This window comes from Xenopus laevis, chromosome 6L (assembly GCF_017654675.1).
Source record: "Xenopus laevis strain J_2021 chromosome 6L, Xenopus_laevis_v10.1, whole genome shotgun sequence".
NCBI classification, from domain to species: domain Eukaryota; kingdom Metazoa; phylum Chordata; class Amphibia; order Anura; family Pipidae; genus Xenopus; species Xenopus laevis.
The window spans coordinates 111,914,505-111,931,961 of NC_054381.1; the positions used below are offsets into that span (position 1 = coordinate 111,914,505).

A 17,457-nucleotide genomic window follows, 5' to 3' on the forward strand; every position below is an offset into this window, starting at 1 on the left:
TGTGCATGTAGTGGATATTTTATCTTTCTAGAGAGACCCAAACAGGTCATATTATGCTCCTGATTATAGTACATGAATGATAGCTTGTGCCACACAAATAAACTTGATCTGTATCAGTCTATCTATCTGTCTAGACAGAGAGAGAATTTAAATATCATGGCAATGCATAATGTCAAAAAAACAGCATGCCTTGTGCGAGGATCGATAGGATATAGTGGTGTCCTGTTCCGGAATTCTGGTCCTGGAATACTGCCACAAACCTCATTACATATGCATAGCAGCGATTCATACAGGCTAGTATTACTACAAGCTTGACTGGGGATTCCCCCTTTATGTATGAGAAAATCTCTGTCTTATTTTGCAACTGCACAGGATAATTAACAAGGAAAAGGGTCTGTTATCTATTATCTCCACATCTGCACATAAGCGTTACCTTATTCTTAAACTTATGCAGACTTGTAAAGGCCGACGGTAAAATCCCACGTGAGATACTTTCATTTTTCCTGCACCTGCTTCCATATTTATTGCTTTCGCTCAGAAGCAAAATCAATACACATTTTAAAAAACATGGCAAAGAGATCAATGAATAACTGCGGCAGAATTACTCAAACATAACTTTTATGAAATCAATATTTAGTAAATAAATCCATGATGAGAAATGTTATAGAAGGACATGTTTCTGTCCTAATGATGTGTTTAGGGTTGTCTCCAGTTACATTGGTTTGCTTCCAGCTGGACTTTTCAGTCTGTAGACAAATTGTTGGTTTCTAGTTACACAACAGGTGGATAAGCTGCGGTCCACAGTTTAGTTAGGCAGAAAGCATCATGTTCTACCCCTGAGTTCCTAAAGGTTTCAGCCAGCAATTCCTTACAGAAGTACAGTAGCCACCCACACAACCGAGTGCTGACTTTGTTCTCTGCCATCAAAGGACAAGCTTCTTGCATCTGGATCAAATACTTTAAACAATACTCAGACACTCATCATCAAAGTGATATTCTATCTGTCGCTCTTTAATTTAATTAGCTCAAACACAATTTTACACACTGTTTACTGCGTTGAGAGTAATCCCCAGAAACATATTAAAGTAGTTAATATCATTTTTTAAAGCAGTTTCTTTCCATATTTCCCATCCCTTTCCGCACATTGTACCTGACAGGAGCTCCTCTGCTTTGCGCTGGCTTCAGCATAACTGTCACTGTGCTGTCAGTCTGATTCAAAGGTGTTTCAAGTTCATACGCGGGCATGGAAGGTGCTGGGGAAAAACAAACAAGATTAAACACATTGATTTAAGACACAAGCTTATATTAGCTAAACCTACAGGTATACAGTAGGAGCCTTTCATACAGCCAGAATAAAAGTGAGGTTTTTTTTGGATCAGCACAAAACTAACCACAATAGTCTTACTGTGTTAGGAAAAGGTATTTACTGTTGCATTATACACCTCTAAAAATAAATGTGCTTTCAGTTGTTGCTTTTTGTGCTACTATACTGAACATTTCCCAAAGCACCTCCCAGCCATTGCACTCCCTGTTGGATACATTCCCAGGCTGCATATTATAGTCTGCTCTCTAGTCCACTCTTAGCACTTTGCTCTGTAGGACGCAGTCCCGGATTTGTGGAAAGGCCACAAAGGCCCAGGCCTAGGGGCAGCAAGCAGAGCATAGTATATGTAATTTAATTGCATCTCTGCAGCTACACAGCATTGCCCTTGCTGGCCATAAGAAGGGATGATATCCTCAATCAATTCTTGCAGGATCAACTGCTAAACAGCTGCTTGAGTGTTTTACAGCCCCCCCCCCGCAGCACCCACACTTTCTGCTTTGGGAATTCATACTCCATCCATGCCAGTGGCCCTCCTGCTACAATCTTGGCAAAGCTATGTAATTTGAAGTGGAAAGACATGCAATGCAAGCAGTAAGCTTTGTTTGCAAAAACTGAATAAGAACAATTTTGATTTTGGTCCCTACATGTCACATGGTTATGCTTACCTTTTGGAAGTAAAAAGAGGGACAACAATTTTTTTCGCACATAGCACAGCACATTTTTGACCACACCCCTTTCGGCGGCCACACCCCCTAATTACCATGTTCGTTTTACAAAATTTGGCAGGTTATGAAAGTTTGAAAATATCTCTCCTTATATAAGCTGTATTTATTTGTGTCTCACAATTGTTACAAGGTATCTTATTTGCACCTGTTAGCTGTTCTGGGCTCTCTTCTAAAAGCCAATTAAGTTAGAAACTTTGTTTCTTTTTCTGGCTGTTTAGTGCAGAGAAAATAGGGACTTTCCAGTACAAATGAGGGACTGCGGGTTGAGCTGTCAAAAGAGGGACTGTCCTCCGAAAAAGGGACAGTTGGAAGGTGTGAGTTATGTAATCCTATGCACGATCAAACTGTTCAGAAGACGCCTGCATATTTAGGATGTTTTATCCTGAGGGAGATAAGACACTACAAATTGAAATATCTGAGCACATTCTCAGAAAGAAATGTAGAATCAGATAGAATCTGAAAGAGAGATGTTAAAACCAATACCTGTATAAAAAAGAGAAGGAATATGAAGATGCAATCTTCTAGAAAAATAATGAGCTAACAGGCTCATTTATCAATTATTGAGCCAATAAATCCTGAAGGAATCCTCACAGTTTGATACTGTCCCTACTCCACAAACTTTCCTGACAGTCAGGGACATTTTTTTGTTTTTAATGAACTGCTCCCTGCGTCAGATCATCAGAACACTTTTTAATATATTGCTCCTATTCTTTATAACCTATGCAGTTCCCCGATGGACATCATACGCAATTATTTTCATGCCAGAACAAATTGCCTATCATTGCAGTGAAACCTTATTTTTTAAAGGAGAAGGAAAGGTACATTTCATACACTACCTCCCTCTATAGTACTTACATTGTTGTCCTTAATCGCTATATTTTCTCTTCACCAATGTGCATACAAAAGCAGAAAATTATGGTTGATCTTCTGCTCTGCTGTAGAACTGTAGAACGCAGCGGCCATCTTACTAAAGGATTTGAGACAGTATTGCGAATGTGCGAAAAAAACTTCCCCTGAGCGCACCACATGTGACGTAGCGCTCATTAGCAATAGCAGCACGAGCAGCAAGAGAGCGCAATAACTGTTAGCATAGCTAAATTTGCATGCACGTCATCTGGGGAGAAAGGCTGCCCCTCTGAGACATGCGCATTAAACTATAATTGAGCCCAACGCGCCTCAAGGCTGCCTCCGGCAGCAGGGAGGAAGCTGCATTGAAAATTTGTGATGTCACCCGAGTCCACTGCTACATTCTCTGCAGATCGCTGTTCCTTCTTCTAGACACCACGGAGAAAGCATCAACTACGCTTTGTAAGTTCTGAGTGCACCAGTCTTATGATGATTTTGAACACTGAAGTGATTATAAATATTTGCATATGGACTGAAAAGATGGACATTTACACACACCTCCTTGGGTTTCCTGAGTCCAATCACTGACTGTGGGGGGCTGGTTGGGGTGTTTTAAGAAGCCTGCACGTTCTGTTTGTTTGTTACACTTGATAAAGGGCATATAGGCCCGAAACATGTCGTGTACAAGTAGTCGCCTAATAAAAGGATAACCACAGCATTAATTTCTTGCAGAGTGCTCTCCTCATTTCCTTATAAATTGAGTTATAGATATCAGGATATCGGTGACCTGATTGAGGAAAGTTGCACCCTTTTCCTGAACCAAGCGGGCAGAGCGTTTTTGGATAATATATTTCCTAGGTATGGGGAATCATTATGTAGAAACCCATTATCCAAAAAGCTTTGAATTACTGAAGGTCATCTCCCATAGACATTTTATCCAAATAATCCACATTTATAAAAATGATTTGTTTTTCTCTTTAATTATAAAAACAGTACCTTGTACTTGATCCAAACTAAGATTTAATTCAATGGGTGGTTCACTTTAAGTTAACTTTTAGTATGTTATAGATGGCCCGTTCTAAGCAACTTTTCAATTGATTGTCATTATTTATTTTTTCTTATAGGTTTTTAATGATTTGCCTTATCCTTCTGACTCTTTCCAGCTTTCAAATGGGGGTCACTGACCCCACCTAAAAACAAATACTCTGTAAGGCTTCAATTGCCATTCTTTATTATTTATCTTATTGCTCTTAGTTGGGCCCTCTCCTATTCATATCCCAGGCTCTTATTCAAATCAGTGCCTGGTTGCTATTGTAATTTGGACCCTAGCAACCCGATTGCTTAAATTACAAACTGGATAGCTGCTTAATAAAAATAACTCAAAAACCATAAATAATAAAAAATGAAAACCAATTGCAAATTGTCTCAGAATATGTACATACAGAATATCTCTACATACAGAAACCTTGGTGCAAGGGCTATGGCACTTTAGATGCCTACCCTATTCCCAGCTCAATGTGCAACAACTGGCCACAACTTAACACATTACATGCAATTGCGCTGAATGCAAATCCACTGTCTGCAATTATGATGTCATTATGGAAAAAATGCTGCATTCTAGGTAAACAACATGATTGCACTTGCATTTGTATATGAGCCCTATAATGTCCAGGTGTTAACACATTAGATACAGGCTTTACAGAACATGAGGAATTTGTGTGGAAATTCTCACAATATTTTACTGTCCTTAGGCAGAGCAAAGCTGGCCCATAGTGTATGTATAGAACAAAGAGTCAGGCCAGTGCATCAATAGATTAGTGAGACAGTATGAGGGGCATGTACAAACTTGAAGGCCAGGTGCACAGAGCAAAAACAGGTGCAACCACTTTCAAACACTTGTGTGTGCAATGGGGGACAGAGGTGTGCGCACAGGGGGGGCGGAGGTGTGAGCAGCAGAATGGTGAGCACTTTGAATTGAAATCTGACCCTGGTAGGATGCCAACCTAGGCAGCAAGGAGGACCTAAGTTAAGGAAGAACTGTGATTGGCTATCCACAACCTACTGTGCTGCTGGGCAAGGTTTGTTTTGCCATGTCCACCACTCAATTACTACACGCCTAAGGAAACCTTCATATTGAACCCAGATTGAAACCAGATATCATTATTCATCCGTGCCAAGATGGAGGAGGGGGATTTTCAGAAACACTGAAAAAGTGCTCTACAGCTTTTTAGCAATTTGAATTAATTGGATAAAAGACATAATACAGTGAACCAGTTTTTACACTGCAAATATTAAGAATTTGGAACAACAGTACCACCTGCTGTTCATTTCAGCTGACCAGAAACAGTCAGCAGAAAATTAAGTTAGTGAGAAAAGGAAAATCTTTTGATGTTGCACTGCTCATAAAACCAATTTAGTGAGCAGGGAAGAGTTCTGATGGTTCTCTGGTCATTTCTAAGCACAGCAACATCAATTTCCATATATCATTAACTTAAATTTCTATTGACTGTGTTTAGGGCAGAGACACACGTGACAATTCGGGGAGATTAGTCGCCAGACGACAAATCTCCTCTTCTTCGAGGCGACTAATCTCCCTGAACTGCCTACCTTGCCGGCGATTTCCATTCTAGCCGACGGGATGGCAATCGTAGCACTTCATTTTCCGAGTCGCCTGAAGTTTCCTCGTGAGGCAACTTCGGGCGACTTCTGAAAACAAATTGTTCCAAGTGCCAACCCGCCAGCGATTTACATTTTAGCCGGCGGGAAGGCAGGGGAGGCAGTTGGGGGAGATTAGTTGCCCCGAAGAAGAGGAGATTTGTCGCCAGGCGACTAATCCCCCAAAGTCTTCACTGTAATGAACAGTGAATGGCACTGTTGTTTTACAAGCATAATATTAGAAGTTTAAAAACTGCTAATATCTTGAAAACTACGAGAAATTAATGAAAGAAGATTCTGAATGTACACTCAATGCAATTTTCAATTCATTTGTTTTGAGGGTTTACATTTCCTTTAAAGATACATCACCGGGATTGTTATATTTTATTTATTATGGACTGGAGCTCTGTGCTTTGCTTGCAAGCTGTTATTGATTAAACAATTTAACATCAAACAGATCTTAAGCTGAAGCGTAGACGTTAAAGAAATGGAACATACTCCATATTGTATGTATAATTACGCCTGTAAACTCAGTGGACCTCAATTACTTTTTTATGCATTTACTTAACAGAAATTTGTAAAAATATGTTAAAATATTCTCAGGCACAAATAACAGCTGCTATACTGGCAAACAAAAAATATAGAATTCCTGGTGTCTGCTAAAGGGTGAATAATTATTCTTGGCTTTTGTATTCTTCTAACAGAAATACATTTTCCCCCTTATATTTCACTTCCCCCAGCAGAAAGCAGAAAGATGGTGTATCTTTCTGTTTTAGTTCTGCCCAAAGGGGACAGTGCTACGCAATATGTTGGCGCTATATAAATACATGTTAATAATAATATGACACCGTTAGGGACCTTACAGCTGAGCAATACAATAAAATTGTAAAAATCAATACCTTGTAATGATCATAATTTAGCTGGAAATGCAGTGGTCCTTTAAGATAATTTCAGAATAAGTAACACAATTTGTTCATTTCTGTGTAAGTTAGCTCTATTTGCAAGATTAGCCCAAAAGATACAGCCCCATATTAAAAATAATACCTGAGATCCTTGTTGTAAATTGACTTGTAATCGCAGGACCAAAGCCCTTGGCTGTGCTAGCCTTTATTGTGAAGGAATACGTGGTGCCGGGGTACAAGCCAAAGAAAAGGTAGTGTGTTTCATTTCCTTGCTTTACATCATGGCCACTTTGATTGGATAAATCTATTTCTGGGTCAAACGAGCTGACTGCCTTGTAGGTGATCTGAAAGAAAAGAATGAGTGATAATAAAACATCTGTAGACAGCACTGTGAGATTGTATCTTTATCCAGTAAACCCTTCTTGTCAGATACTTTATGATAAGGTATCATATTCCCCTATACTCTTTAAAACCTGAATTCAATGAAGTGGCAGAGCAAAGCAGTCAAAATGGTTCAAAGTTATGGGTGGTTTAGATACAGGATGTTTCCATCCGCACATTATACATATAGCCTATGCTCTGGTGTGACCTTATCAACCAAGAACCAGATTAAAGGGATTATGTCATGTATTTTATAAAATATATCAGTTAACAGCCCTCTTCCAGCAGAATCCTGCATTTAATTTAATTAAATATTTAATTTCATTTTGAAATTTGATGTGGGACCAAGACAAGTTTTAGTTTCCCAGGTGCCCTCAGCCATGTGACTTGTGTTCTATAAACTTCAGTCACTCTTTGCTGCTGCACTGCAAGTTGGAATGATATCACCCTTGCTTCCCCCCAACAATGTTTCAACAGAACCAGGAAAGTAGGGAACAACTCACTGACACCTGCATTGCTGAAAATACTCCCATACCCACCTATTGGTAGATATGAGAATAGCACTCAATAGTAAAACACCCAAGTCTAACCATGACTCCTCCAGTTACATTAGGTAAAATAACTGTTTATCTGAAAGCAGATAGAACAGTTGCAATTAACTGAATCTAATAAAATGGCTCCAAAATGTTAGGTCTGGCTTCTTTTGGTGAGACTGTAGCAAGGTAGGGAGGCTTCTTCAAGTTCAATGACAGTGTGATTTGGGGAAAAAGACGTATTGGCTCTCCTAAACAATCTTGGAACTATGGCTGAGTAACAGATACACCTTATGTTTGTAATCTTGTTTATGTGTGGACCCTGAACAAAGGGTAAACTTCCAATGGTGGCGTGAGCTGAAACAACCACTGAAAGTGGTACTAACACTAAAAAATGTATTTTCAAAATATCAGTAAAAAAGGTAATGTAAAAGCATCAGGCAAATATTTTTATGGCAAAATTATGAATAGCATTCAAAGACAATGTTATGATAGATAATAAAAAAGGTTACTTTCTTATGTCAGTATCTCTTTAAAGGGATACTGTTGCGGGAAAACATCTGGAATCTGGAGGAAAACCCTCTACAACTGTTGAAGTGGCAAAGATTTCTCAGTACAGTGGTAAAATGTACAATGCAGCTGCACTGTAGATTCTAAGATTCATAGCAGTTATCAATGGAAACAGCCATTGCAACTACACATGCAGAACACTAAAAACCAGGGTAGGAAACCGAGGTAGGAAATTAAACACAGTTTTCACGCTAGTGATTTATACCCCTACTTGTTCCTTCTACTCTGTTTCACTCTCGCCACTCAAAAAAACCTGGAAGAAAAGCCTAAAACTATTAGCATAAAAAAAATTTAAAATGATGAACCCGAACACATATTTTAATATATATTTTCAGATTCACAGACTTGATATGGCACTTTCCTGGTGAATTTTTCACAAGTGGCAAACTAAGCTCCTATACAAAATGAACCCTAGCTGGGGATATGAAGAATTACTGGACAGCTATTTGAAAACAAATCAGGAAAACGTGGAGCTCATTCAAGACATTGTATTTGATCATCATTTTGCCACTTTTGAAGCAATCACCGTAGAATAAATGGCGGTTATTATTTTCATCCAAGCAATCATGGAGGAATCATATATTGTTTATCTCTCACAAAGTAAAATGTAATTGGAACTTGGTTCTCAGAAATCCATGTTCCAAATGCACATCAGTACCCAATTATTTTGGATATTATGCAAGAATTATGCAAAATGCAAACATATTAGGTTCTCAGAATATTCTTGTTCTGAAAAAAAAATTGAAAATTCAAATGCAAACTTGGCTGAAATAATCTAAGTTGAAGGAAATGTAAACCATCAAAATCAAATAATATAAAATAGCTCTTCTAAACATTTTTGCAATTTGCATTTCTCATTTTCAATATGCTTGCCATTTTTAAATAGCTAATGTAATGAATTTGAAACAACAGCTCCACCTGCCAGTCATTTCTTGCCAACAGGCTATGGTCAGCTGAAAATAATTTCCGAAGAAAAGAAACATCTAGTGATGTTGTTCTTCTTAGAGCTGACCAGAGAAATGGCAGATGACTCTTTTAAGCACACTAACTTCATATTAGCAAAACAACCTCACAAAATGCTTCTTTTCTCAGGAAATCAATTTTCAGCCAACTGGTATTTTTCATACAATCTAAATTAAGCATTTCATTTCCAGCGAGTACATTTTTGGCACATGACAACAGAACAGAGATGGGCTGTTCTCAGCCTATAACTCTCCCCAGTGTGGCCTTCATTTGTCAGTGGATGCCAAAAGTTTGAGATGAGCAAAAGCTCTAGCACCATAGTTTGGCAGTCTATGTACAGTTATCTTATTCTTAACTTAAGAAAAGCAAACACTTTCTAGCAGGGTTTCTCAAAAGTCTGACTGACAAGGATAATAATAAGTTAAAAAATGTATGGGTAAGGGTGATAGTTATACTATTTTACATATCATACAAACCTCTGGTGCCAGCACAAAACTCAGCCAATGTCTCTTTCCATCAAACTCAATTATTCAAAGGACATTAGTCTCTTTATTTTTTTTGTGCATTTAATTCCCAAATTGCACTCATTAAGGGCAAAGACCTTAACATTGAAATATGATTGCCAGCTTACTTGTTGATGGTTTCTGCCAATGAAAAGGAATGAAAAGAATTTTTATCTTTTTATGGTTTTGGAATTCTTTCTGGAATACAATGTGCCTACTGTAGGGCAGGGAAACAAATGCGCTTTTCGATAGGTGTGGTGAGGGGGCTCAATCGTGATTACTGCTTGACAGCTGAGCAGGTTCAATCCACTATCAGGCGGCATATGATTTACTCAGGTGAGAGGAGAAAATAATTTTAGAAAGAGTATATAATTTGTTCAAATTTGCATTAAAATAAATGCTAACTCACTTTTTTTTAAATTGCACCTGCTTGTTTTGATTTCAATGGGCTTTCCGATAAGAAATACTAGAGCGAACGATGAGAGTGACAATCATGTTATTTCTCATTAACAACTCACTCCACTCTACCCTCCTCACTTCTCCATTTAAGAGGTGCCACACAATGAAAGGAACTGACACAGTTACATTTATGGGAGGCAACAAAGAGAAATTGTTATTTAATTCTTTGTTTTATGCATCAACTCTTGGAAATGATTTGTACAGCTAGTACCATTTACATTCAATTGAATTTCTCTCTAACTTTTCTTGCTTTACAACTGCAAAGGCCCCTTTTCCTTCTTTAGCTTCATCCAAGAACGTAATTTTACATTTTTATAAACAGACTTTTTTATGAGACCCATGAAAAGAAATGTATTTATTGGTGAATTTTACATTTTCAAACTGGACAAGTTACATGTCTTAGACGTTCTATGGCCCATTTATCAATGGCAGTTGCAACATTATGGAAAAGAGTTTCACCAGTGAGCTCCAGGCACAACTCAGGGGTTGGCAAATCACATTTTGGGTACAAACCTTGTCTTTTTTGTGTCTGGTAAAAGTAACTAAAGAACTAAACATCTTTCAAAGAATACAGGTCGGGCATTGAACTACAGAACACATGGCCTGTTCTTTTACCTCATATGAAGTAATTATGCCATATGTTTGAGCAGGCTCTCTCCACTGCAAGACGATCTTCTCTTCATAGGTGCTACTTTGAATTGACTCCAGAGGCACCGCACCTGGAACTGGAAGACAAAACAGAACACTATTCAGAATTATAAAAGTGAGATGCTAGGTGCAGCAATGTTTTAGCCAATACCTATAAATATTACCCTGTATTTGCTGATCAATAGCATGTTAATAAATAATACATTTTCTGAAGAAAAAAAATATTTTGAAGGCTGTATCAAATAGTAAATGAGAGTTTTGATGGGCGATGTCTTCAAATGCCAAGTAACGTAGTGTTGGTATAAATATAGGTGGTAGACAAATCAAATCATCATGAAGGAACAATGGCTAATTTCTTTTATATTTATGATAATGGGGCCATTTTAACCAAAGTAAACATCTGTTCATCTGTTTTTATTTAGATTTACTGGTAGACTTTAGTACATAGGTCAAACGCCCTGAGGCACTAAAGTTAATGGGCCTTATTCAATTCAGTGAGAAAAAGTAATCTCATGGTTTATCACATGAAAACTCATGGACAAGATTTAATTCGAGGGGGGAAAAAACTTTTTTCCTAATTCAGTTCCAGGTTTTTCCAATAGACTTCAATAGAGTTTTCACATGATAGACAGAGAGATAAGTTTTTCTAAATTGAATTGCATCTCCAGATAAATCTCGTCCAGGAGTTTTCATGTGATAAATCTTTTTCTCACTAAACTGAATCTGACCCAATGTGCCTTTAGGGCAGAGAAAATCCTGGGAGATTTAGTCGCCCAACGACAAATCGCCTCTTCTTCGGGCAAGTAATCTCCCCGAACTGCCTTCCAGCCTCACGAGGAAACTTCGGGTGACTTTGGAAAACTAAGCACTCTGAGTGCCATCCCACTGGAGATTTACATTCTAGCCGGCGGGAAGGATTTTCTGGGAGATTAGTCGCCCGAAGAAGAGCCGATTTGTCGCTGGGCGGCTAAATCTCACCGAATCTTCGTGTGTCTCTAAAATTTACCCACTTCTCCCTTCAATATGAGACTGTATGGGAATGCTGCTCTGTGCTGCTGTTGGATTGTATATGGAAACTAGTAACTTATAATTTTCATTGAAGAGGAGAACAGTTATGCATAAGCATCAGGATTTTTTACTTACATCTACAGACAACTGATGAAAGCTATTTTAGTTATGCTTATCTGTTATCTGCAATAGAAGACACAATTTTGAGCACCTCCATGTTGCCTGAATATTTTTTTAAATTCAGAAAGCTTTTAATTGTTTGCCATAGCTTCTATTGTGCAGCAAAGCTATACATTTCTGCAATGGCTGGCAGAGCACAGAGGATTCCAAAAAGAGATTGATATGTCTATGCTTTGCTTTTCTCTGAGGACTTTTTCTCCATGAGGGCATATGCTATTAGCTTAAATAATAAATCTAAGACCTAAGGATGTTTTCCCAGAAACAGAACTGCATAGGAAGGTCACTAAAAGGCAATGATCATATTCATGCAGTATATTTTTGAATAGAAATCTCTGTTATCTGTATTTTGTGACAAGAACATTGAAAGTCATGATTACCTGGTACATACCTTCTTCAACTTCTGATAGGATGTGTCGACTCTACTGGAACTTAAAGGAATAGTTCAGTGTGAAAATAAAAACTGGGTAAAGAGATAGGCTGTGCAAAATAAAAAATGTTTCTAATATAGTTAGTTAGCCAAAAATGTAATGTATAAAGGCTGGAGTGAACAGATGTCTAATAAAACAGCCAGAATCCAACTTCCTGCTTTTCAGCTCTATAACTCTGAGTTAGTCAGCGACTTGAAGGGGGGCCACATGGTACATTTCTGTTCAGTGAGTTTGTAATTGATCCTCAGCATTCAGCTCAGATTCAAAAGCAACAGATATGACCCATGTGGCCCCCCCTCAAGTCTCTGATTGGTTACTGCCTGGTAACCAGGGTAACCAGTCAGTGTAAACCAAGAGAGCTGAAAAGCAGCAAGTAGTGTCCTGACTGACTGATGTTACACATCAAATCACTCCAGCCTTTATACATTAAATTTTTGACTAACTAACTATATTAGAAACATTTTTTATTTTGCACAGCCTATCTATTTACACAGTTTTTATTTTTACACTGAACAATTCCTTTAAGAAAAGCATATGATTTCCCCCATGGTACCTAAGCACAATATGCTACCAAACAATATGAATGTGTAAATGACATGTTTTATGTTCATTTTTGGTATACAGGTATGTGGCCTGTTATGCAGAATGATTGGGGCCTGGGTTTTTCCAGATAAGGTATCTTTCCGTAATTTATATCACTATACCTTAAATCTGCTAAAAAAATTCATTAATTAAACCCAATAGGATTTGTTTGCCTCCAATAAGGATTAAGCATATCTTAGTTGAGATCAATTACAAGGTACTGTTTTATTATTACAGAGAAAAAGGAAATCAATTGATGGCCTTCCCATAATTCAGAGCTTTCTGGATTATGGGTTTCTGGACAACGGATCACATACCTGTACTTTGATAATGTTATTATATCACCCCATTAGGTTTCCCTGCATAGGCTTTATCTGGCAAGTGGCAAATTCCAATTACAGCACATTATGGAGCAGATTTATCAAGGCTCGAATTTCGAAGTCCAAAAAACGTCGAAATTCGACCATCGATTTAAAAAACTTTTAAAAAACTTTTTCAGCAAATTTGGCAATCCTGTGGTCTAATAAAAATCGAATGATTCTAAGGATTTCATCGATCGATCGAACGATTTTTATTCGATGTGTGAAGACTTAGAAAATGGTTGTAGAAGGTCCCCATAGGCTAATATAGCACTTCGGCAGGTTTAACTTGGCGAGGTATTGAAGTCGAAGTGTTTTTTAAAGAGACAGTATTTCGATTATCGAATGGTCGAATATTCGAACGATTTTACTTTGAATCTAATTCGAAGTCGAAGTCGTAGTATCCAATTCGATGGTCGAAGTATCCAAAAAATTACTTTGAATTTTGAATTTTTTTACTTCGAAAATTCCCTCGAATTCACTTCGACCCTTGATAAATCTGCCCCTAGATATGCATTCCCGTTGTGCAATATTCCCTATTTTCCTCACTTGCTTAGAATTGCATAGGTTTATTTATTAAATATAATTTGAGATATATTGAATAATGGAGTGCTTTTGCTGAGCAATACAACATAGAATATATATATATATATATATATATATATATATATATATATATATATATATATATATATATATATATTCATAAGAAGTGAGCTCAAGGGCCCTTCTAATAAACTCAGGAACTGGATGTTTTATAGAACATCTGCTGTTATTTCAGTTTTTTGTATCTGGTATATGCTTTCACATGAACTCATTAGAATCAGTACTTTAGTTGGTGCGATGGCAAAGCTTTCAGTTGCTTTATAACGAGTTTTCTTGTGTTGCATATACTATATTAGCAAAATGATTCTGGCACTGAAGCACAAAATTATTTTATGTGACTAGCAGCTCTGTGCAGAAAGAATAATTTACTCTGCAGTTGGTGGGATGCTGAGAGTTGTAGTTAAACAACAGCTGGAGGTTGAACATCCCCGCTGTCTGACCTGCAATATGCTAAACAATGACTTCTAGCTTCCCACAGAATTGTCGTCCCTATACTATAATAACAATATAGTATATTCCTATTAACCAGCTGTTAGACATCACTATTCGGCAATGTATGGGAATACCTTTCACAGTGTTGAAAACAACTTCTTCATTTATCTCTGGGCTACACAGAAGGAAACTAAAACTAACTTTTTCATTGCTTTTTTGTAAACTTTTATTCAAACTACTTTTTAACTAATACAGTATCTGAGATTTGGATCAATTGGAATTGCCTTTATGCGTCCTTCAATATATTCCTCATTTCATATAGGCTGCATGTATACCTTGTACATTATCAACAAAATACCAGCAAGTAATTAAGGCATAGGATTGTTATCCAGAAAGCTCTGAATTACATGAAGACCATCTGCCATAGATTCCCTTTTAACAAAATCATTCTAATTCCTCTTTATTAATAAAACAACAGCTTGTACTTGATCCAAACTAAGATACAATTAATCCTTATTGGAGGCAAAAAAAATCCTATTGGGTTTGATCAATATTTAAATCATTTTTTAGTAGACAAGGTATGAAGATCCAAATTACAGAGAAACCCATTATCCAGAGCATTCCCAAGCATTCTGGATAACAGGTTCCATACCTGTAATAATAGTCTCTGTGTGGCTTGCAAGTTGTAGAATAACTACAGGGCCATAAAAACTATATGTGAATAAAAGAGTTGCTCTGTTACAGAATCTTGGATTCCATTACTCCCAGTTAGAGATAAATACCTGGATATGTAAATACGTATCATGCTTATACATGAAGTAAGAAATTGTTTTGTGCATTCTGTATAATGATGTGGGGACTCCTCCACAGCTTGATTCTTCTGAATCAATCTAAATTCCATGTTTTGAATCAATTGAATTTAAACTGTTGATTCGCTCATCACTAGACGCTGTTGGGTCCATTTATACAGTAAATATGGTTATATGAGGATAATTGCTCCTTGCTTTTAATTTTTAGCCAAGTACTGAAAGTAAAGGACATTTCCATAAAGACCTCTTTTCCCTCATACACTTACCATCTTCATCAGTTTGTACAATAAGCTCTTGGCTTTCTTTTCTTCCCTCTGGATTCATGAGAACGAGCTTGACACTGACATTGGTAAAAGGGGTGAGATTTGTAATTGTATGCTGAGGGTGTGAACTTTCCGTATCCCAGCTCACTTCCTCTCTCACTTGCTCCTGACCCCCCACTTGGTATTTGTAGAGAATAGTAAGGTTGTAACGGTGACAGCGAGTGACGTTGTATCCAAAGGGTTCCCAGCGGATAGTGATTTGCCTTGACTTCATTTCCACAACTTGTAATTTACGTGGACCGTGCATAGGATCTGTACATAATAAAAGGACAGATAAATACACTGAATTTGTAGATACAAACCAGGCTTATTCTATATAGGTGCATAAATGAAAATATATAGCAGAAAAGAATGACTTCATAGTTAGAATTTGTCCATATTATATCCAGCTACAACAGAAACCAAATAAAGGGATTGGTCACTAATTTTAGTATGATATAGAGCAGTGATCCCCAAGCAATGGCTCGCGAGAAACATGTTGATCACCAACCCCTTGAATGCTGCTCTCAGTGCCCTCAATGAGGGTGCTTATTTTTGAATTCCTGGTTTGCAGGCAAGTTTAAATTACATTAAAACAGGTGTACTGCCAAACAGAGCCTCCTATAGGCTGCCAGTCCATATAGGGGCTATCAAATGGCCAATCACGCTTGTGTTACTCTCCAACTCTTTTTACATTTGAATGTGACTCACAGGTAAAAAAGGTTGAAGACCTCTTATTTAGAGAGTGATGTTCTGGGACAATACGCAATTGGTCTTAATATTTGTGGGTTTTGAGTTATTTAGCATTTTATTCACCAGCTCTCCATTTTGCATTTTCAGCAATCTGGTTGCTAGAGCTTAAAATAACCTAGCAATCATGCTTTCATTTAAATGAGATACTGGAATATGAATAGGAGAGAGCTTGGATGGAAAAATGAGTAATACAAAGTAGTAATAACAATACATTTTAAGCCTTACAGAGCATTTGTTTTTAGATGGGGCCAGTGACTCCCATTTAAAAGCTGGAAAGAGTCAGAAGAAGGAGGCAAATAATTCAAAAAAAGAAAAAATGAAGGTCAATTGAAAAGTTGGTTAGAATTAGTCATTCTATAAAATACTAAAAGTTAACATAAAGGTGAACCACCCCTGGCCTCTACACCATAATATACAGTATGCATGTAGGTGAACAGCAAAAAAGCAAAACATTATGGCTGTATAATTTAATTAAAACCACAAGCACATAATATTACAAAAACTGAGCACCCATGGGCAGAGATATAGACACTCCCAACTTCCCTTAAACAAGAGATACATATGCAAACTGGAAAAGGTCAAATCATCTGCACAAGTTGAAGTCATACAAACCAACATTGGGCATTGTAAAGCCAAAAGCAAGTGTACATACTGTATCATATCCCAGAAATTGCCATTTTCAATCTTGCTTGAATTTAAAACTTTGAAACCTAAAATGCCAATGCAGAAATTCAATAGACATTGGATAATGATATTGCAGAATACCTGACCCACAACTAATTATCTGCAGCATGATTATTGCTAATTAGTAACTCTTCATCAGGCAAAGCCCCTGGAATATATTACTCCGGGGGCTACAATTTTACATACAAATGCAGCCACTAGACCTTTAATTACATGGCTGATGTTTTATATTTGGCAAACAATTAACCTGAAAGAATAAAAGTCGTCCCATCAGAGTGTGCCCTATGGTGTAACAAGACGAACAGCATCCGTGTAAATAATGTAGCTGTTAGCAATTAAGTTTAGGTGAGAAAAAGTAAGTTTTCATGAAAATGTTCTTTATAAATAGTGGTGTGCCAGGAGGAATATATTTCTCGTTTTTGTTACTGGAAGCTACAAAGCTATTTTACAGTCCTCGGGTTCCCTTGATAAACTAGCTATGTCTACATCGGAATTATCACCATTTATGATAGGCCCCACTGACATGAATCATGAGGTCAGCTGAGACACCCTGAGTCCACTGATTCATGATAAGGGAACAGGATTGTTTCCCTGCAGACTGCAATATTTGTCAAGCTTGAAGTTTAGTCAGGTAATACCTATCAATTCCCCTGCCTTCGCCTGTAGCCTTCGACATACACCAGTGCTCTTCACCTGCCAGCTTAAGCTGGGTATAAAGCAGTGAAGGCTGACAGTTGGTATTCTGACCCGAGGGAGTCACTAGCCTATTACTTGCCTCTGGCTTTTTAGAATCCTGTTTAATCAG

The 17,457-nt window shown here is 37.5% G+C and overlaps 1 protein-coding gene across 18 annotated transcripts in view; it reads right to left on the minus strand.

Annotated features, from left to right (window-relative positions):
* LOC108719201 (receptor-type tyrosine-protein phosphatase mu) overlaps positions 1 to 17,457 on the minus strand; it is a 470,437-nt gene that overhangs the window by 212,498 nt on the left and 240,482 nt on the right. For all 18 annotated transcript variants that reach the window (XM_041566369.1, XM_041566373.1, XM_041566368.1 and 15 more), the window contains exons 8-11: positions 15,180 to 15,488; positions 10,477 to 10,586; positions 6,595 to 6,796; positions 1,151 to 1,253 (exon numbers count right to left, since the gene is read on the minus strand). In XM_041566369.1, coding sequence (XP_041422303.1) covers positions 1,151 to 1,253; positions 6,595 to 6,796; positions 10,477 to 10,586; positions 15,180 to 15,488 — 724 coding nt within the window. The remainder of the gene's footprint in view (positions 1 to 1,150; positions 1,254 to 6,594; positions 6,797 to 10,476; positions 10,587 to 15,179; positions 15,489 to 17,457) is intronic.